General features: G+C 33.3%; 1 protein-coding gene across 1 annotated transcript; it reads right to left on the bottom strand.

Annotated features, from left to right (window-relative positions):
* LOC120089282 (uncharacterized) lies at positions 1–4,471 on the bottom strand. The gene is made up of 13 exons (XM_039046704.2): positions 3,916–4,471; positions 3,192–3,258; positions 2,886–2,992; positions 2,637–2,705; positions 2,490–2,544; positions 1,890–1,937; positions 1,646–1,803; positions 1,313–1,551; positions 1,104–1,194; positions 857–985; positions 616–769; positions 431–525; positions 1–341 (listed from the first exon to the last, which is right to left on the bottom strand). The coding sequence occupies exons 1-13, from the start codon at positions 4,264–4,266 to the stop codon at positions 159–161; spliced, it is 1,746 nt and encodes a 581-aa protein (XP_038902632.1). The 5' UTR covers positions 4,267–4,471; the 3' UTR covers positions 1–158.
* Positions 4,472–5,828: the final 1,357 nt, after the last annotated feature.

Below are 5,828 nucleotides of genomic sequence, written 5' to 3'. Positions count from 1 at the left end.
TAAGTTAAGTGGTTTGAATCTCTCCAATCCCACGTACTATTGAACTTAAAAAAACAAAACTTATAATTACATCCTCAAATGTTTCCTTTTGTGTAATTATTCTCCAGACTATTACAAAATTATTGAGACTAAACTTTATTGTTTTCTCTATTGGTTCATTAGAGCAAGAAATCGTTGAATGGGAGTTGGGATCTAATCTCATCAATCCTTCTGTTGAGACTACGAAGAGCTTCCACATGAGGCTCATCTTCCTCTACCGGTACAATTTTCGCAAAGCTTCCTTCTTCGAGAAAATCCACCACTCTATTTGCAGCTTCAAGACCAGTCACAAATGATTTCTCCTGTCCAAGAACTCATTCAAGTCATCAACACATCCAAAAACAAAATGATCATCACATATCAGCAAAGGAAAGATTTATAGATACCAGACCTGTGACCATGAACCGTGACGGTTTATGATCCAGTCTCCAGCCATGAACACATTTGGGAACGATGTAAAGCCGCGCATCATGTATTTGTATGAACCTTTTGGAGAATCAGACAACCACTAATGAAACAAAAAATTGCCAAGTGGTAAAAGAATTTGAACCAAATGTAGGTTCTGATTTTATATACCAGGAAAGAAGTGAGTTAATGATTTTGGAAACTTTCCAATTTCCTTCTTCACCACGATGGCGTTCTCGAAGTCCTTAATGCATGTTGAGAGGTAGGATTTGACCTTTTCGATGATAGCTTCATCGTTTAGCGGCAACAGCTCATTGGCGTGATACTGTTTGTGAAAAAGATGACTGTAATCTTTTAAACTGAACAGATAGATCTATAAACTAGTGGCAGGAGAGGGTGTTCTTATACTCACAAAGTCAGCTTGTAAGACTGTAAACGATTCATCTTTGTGTTCGTCTTGAATGGCACTCAAGTCGACGAAACACCATCCATATGAATTATCCAATGCCGAGCAAGAATTACTTGCAGTTGGAATATTAACCTGTTTAACATTGTAGTAAAAGGATTCCATCGTGTTGAATCCTTCAGTAAGAGTGTAATCATACTTTTCAAATACTTTGTAGTTTGTTCAATGAAATTGGTTTTATCATTTTACTTACTTTTCTATCAAACCAAAGCTTAACAGTGAGCACATCAACACTTCTCAAGTTTAAAACCTTGACGAACTCCTCTTTTGTGTATAATGCTGCACTAAACAGAACAAAGGACAAGGAAAGCCAGAACAGTTATAGACACAAACCAAAAACAGGCAACAATAATGAATACATAACTTATTGGCACTGTTGTTTAAGGGGAGACAGAACCATACGAATTATGAATGAGTTCTTGGAGTACAGAAATTCCAACAGCAAATACAACCGCATCGGCCTCATATCTTTCTCTGCCACAAAGCACGTCTGAGAGAGAGTTTGTATCATCATCTACTATCACATCTGTGATTCTGCTCCTCCTAACAAATCTGCATCCCCTTTTCTCCAGCAAGTCCATCCATGGTTGGAAAATCCTTTCTTTAACAGTTCCACGGCACCAGACTAGATTGAAATCTTTCTGTATGCATCCACGAGTTTAAAGTACAAAGCACTGGCATAATTAGCAACAGAAGAAGCAGGACTGTTGGTAGAAGTAACTTGGTTCTCCAAACCTGGTGAGCGAGGATAGTATAGTATAAAATTCCCAAGGTTGCTGCAGCACTGCACTGCTCGGCTGGAGCAAACAGTCCTACTTGAAGCAATGGATTAAGTACGCTACTATAGAGCTTTCCCGAACAGCCAAACTGCTTGAATAGCTCCCGGGCACTAACTATTGGTGAGAAACAGCTATTGATCAGACATTTCAATTCACATCAGTCCAATATCAAGAGTCTACACAGGTGGTAAAGATATTACTTGAGTCATATTTTCTCCATGCCGTATCCATATTGTCGAAGTCAATAACTGAAAGAAACAAAACTCAGCAAAATAAAGACGTGGGAGAAATACATAAAATCCATAAATTGTTTGTAAGGAATATGTTTTTGTGTTGATCTCCAATGATGGATGATCAATATAGAACAAAGGATGCATTAGAAATTTAGAAGTTAGTGTGCTGTACTCGGTATGCATTTTGGACAGTTAAGAATTGTAACTACCATGAATTAGATCCATGCTCTAACTTATGATATTAGATAAAAGTACAACACTATATGTTCTTTTTTACACAAGAGAGCATACTAAAAACTGACTACTGGAAAGAACACCCAGGTATTTTGTACTTGTTGGAAAAGAAGGTTTATCCTAATTTCATTTTTTAATATATTTGTTTCAGCTCAACAACACGAAGAGAAGAGAATCAAACTTGTTTACCCTTATGGTCAAGAAGATATACCCTAGCCAATTGAGCTACACTTCTAGTTGGAAATTTCATTTTTAATGTCAGGTTTTTTGTTACATTGTGAAATACAGACATCTACAGACATCTATATTGAAAGATCTGTGAAAGAAATGCACCTGCAGCCATCAAAGGAAGTGATGTTAACCGATCCAACAATGGGAGCTGGGAGAACTGTGACAAAAACCACCAAAAGTGATTTTCATCAAGCCATTTTAAATAATACAAATGATTGGGAAGTCATGAAAACGTGAAGCTATTCATACTTCTGGATAAAGTAAGGTTCCGAGAGGAGTTGGCAGTTGAGGCAGATCTTGGAATACTGGAAATTTTACCTACACGAGAACTGCATCACCATCATGACACAATTTAAAATAACAAACCTCAAAACTAATAAATTATAAGATCAACGAACACATAGATGTAACTAAGATGAAACTTGGGACTATTAGAAATTAATTTATTAATTAAAAAGTCTCATTATTTCATCAATGATTGAAAAAGCTACTATCAACCTCCAATCCATCAACTGAATAATGAGCAGGTGCTGTCCAGTTTGTGAAAGGAGCGATACCAAGCTCATCAACGAGGCCAAATATATTCTTGTAGGGACGCCAGTAACCTACAACAAAATGAAACATTTCCAGTACAACCAGAATAAGTACTTATCCAAAACATAAGTGAGGACAAGCATATATATCTCTGGAAACAACAAATTCAGTGATTGCTTGGCAACACTAACATTCTCGTTCCTTGTGAAAAACAAATAGGAAACACAAACGTTACTAAATTGATCCAAAACGAACAATTTTGGTTATTACCGCGGATTCCATGAATATCGGCACCACCAAAATCATTGCCTGGTTCAAGAACAGTGGTATCAAATCCCTGCAACAGAAACTCCATTAACACTTAAATTTTAATGAAATCAACAATTCGGTATTTACCACTCACCTGCATCCCAGTAAAGATAAAATAGTATCTAAACAGTATTAAATCACCGATTGTCCTAAAAACTTAAGTTGATGAGTAAAGGTAAATTTAATATTATAAATACTTTAAAACTCTCTGCTTTGGTACCATGTTAAACCACCTATTGAATCAATATTAATCAATAATAATATTGCAAAGGTTTGAACACAGGACCTCTTGGACTTCTTTACCATGTTAAATCACCGATCAACTCAAAGGCTTAAGCTGACGAGTTAAGATAACTTTAATAATATAATCACTTTTAACACTCTCTACTCTTATTCCATGTTAAACCACCAATTGAATCAATATTAATTTGAGAGAAAATAGCATTGCAGGGTTCGAACACACCATTCTCCCGGATTTCATACATACTCTAATAAGTTGAGTCAAGGTAAATTTAATATTATATCAATACTTTAACAAACAAATAGTGCTACAACAAGGTAGAGACTCGGAGAGATTGGAAGTTAATATGGTATTGATAAACTAATTTACGTTTCTTCTTCTCTCTCTCCTATCGTTCTTTTGCAACTTTTCTTCATATCAAATGGTTAATTCAACAAAGAGAACCTGGTTACAGAGGTGATGAGCAGCGGCAAGACCAGCCCAACCGGAGCCGACGATGACAACCTTTTTCTTGTTTCGATCCTTGCCTCCACTCACACAGAGGTGTTTAGAATGAGCTCTGCTGTAAAACCCACTTCGCAATCTGTTCGAGAAGTGGGGTTTGTGGGAGATGGTTCCCATTCCCAACGTAGATCCAATGAGAATCATGTTTGTGCGATCGAGTTCGTATATGCAACGGGTCCAGTAACTTCCAGCGCTCTTATACCCCATTTGTCGGAATTGAACGTCACCTTCTTCTTCTTCCTCGAGAAGGAAAAAATCTTGCGATTGGCTATGGCTACTGGTTGGACACATGGCTGTGATAGTCGCTTGTACAACAGCAACCGGTAATCGAATGGAAGAGAGCAAAAGATGTCAATTCATGATTTTTTTCCCCTTCAATTCTCACGATTCAAATGAACGAACGAAGCCACCTCCCTCGTATCAATGCATATTTTAGTTTTTTCTTCTTCTTTTTTGGAAAATTTAAAAAATGATTGCAATTATACCTTTACAATTTAAATGGTGAAAATTGAATTCTCCCACTTATACAATTATTAAAGTATAACCACCAAACTTATGTAATGGTAAAAATTGTAGGGATTTTTATTAAAAAAAATGTTTTTTAAGTTTTAATTTTTTTCGGAAAGACTTTTAGTATTATTTTTTGACAAATTTATTATTTTTTATTATTTTTATTTCAATTTTTAAATATATTTTCCTATTTTCGAAACTTTTTTAATGATTGAGGGAGAAATTGTATTTATTATGGAGATAGAAAATGCATTTAATATAATTTTTTTAACATTTTCAAATGGAGAGAGACTGTTTGAGATTTTTCCCTTTATTTATTTTAATTGAAGAGAGAAAATGTATTTCATGAAATTTTATTTTTCATTTTGGTTGGTTTCACATCTTTTTTTTTCTTTTCTAGATTCATAGTTATTTTAAAATATACAAACATTTTGTTAGGTATTTGAAAATATTTTAACAAATATTTGAAATATACCACAATATATAAATTAGAGATTGATTCGATTATTGACATAAATCACCATTTCGTTTTTCATGTATTTTTTATACTATGCGAAATATTACATTGTTTGTTCACTCGTGCATGTAATATATTCCATTCTTTATTTGAAAATATTCTAAAAAATATATGAAATATACTGGTAAATATATTTGATATCTACTCAAATATTCATGGTTATTTTTACATATACTTCTCAAATATGTTTTAATATGTATGTCAATATATTTCATTATTTATTTGATGTATATATCCCAAGTATTATGATATATATGCACTTCTAATTTGGTATTGATATTATCTGATATATATGTCTCTATACCTTAAAATATTATTTTAGATGTTTGCAAATATTCAAATCAATATATGAAATATACTAGTAAAATGTAAATATTTTTAAATATTCAAACGTACTTTTAAATATACTAGTAAAATGATATATATATATATATATATATATAAATCATTTCACTAGTATATTTAAATATGTATGTATGTATGTATGTATATATCATTGTTTAGATTCATGGTTTTTTTTTTTTTTTAAATATACATTAGAACATTTGTCTTAGATGTTTGCAAATACTATAAACAATATATGAAATATACTAGTAAGATTGGAAACGAATATATATAGATCATAATATATATATATAACACCACCCTATATATCGAAAAGGAGAAGTCACTATATATATATATAGTAGTACCCTATAAATATATCATAGTATATATAAAAAAAAACCCACCCTATATATCACCGTCATCATCCAGAACCCTACGCAGATGGTTCAGCTCACGTTGGATCTGCTCACCCCACGTTAGAAAAATAACTCCAATCGGA

Source organism: Benincasa hispida, chromosome 10 (genome assembly GCF_027475165.1).
Source record: "Benincasa hispida cultivar pf3 chromosome 10, pf3_genome.v1.1, whole genome shotgun sequence".
Classification (NCBI taxonomy): domain Eukaryota; kingdom Viridiplantae; phylum Streptophyta; class Magnoliopsida; order Cucurbitales; family Cucurbitaceae; genus Benincasa; species Benincasa hispida.
Note: the sequence above shows the minus strand (reverse complement) of the source record. Positions and strands in the feature narration are given on the sequence as shown.

Coding starts and splice junctions, on each gene's coding strand:
- LOC120089282 (XM_039046704.2), bottom strand. CDS start 4,266: ATGTGTCCAACCAGTAGCCATAGCCAATCGCAAGATTTTTTCCTTCTC. Junction 3,259..3,915: donor CTCATCACCTCTGTAACCAG/GTTCTCTTTGTT, acceptor TTTCTGTTGCAG/GGATTTGATACCACTGTTCT. Junction 2,706..2,885: donor ATTCAGTTGATGGATTGGAG/GTTGATAGTAGC, acceptor GTTCTCGTGTAG/GTAAAATTTCCAGTATTCCA.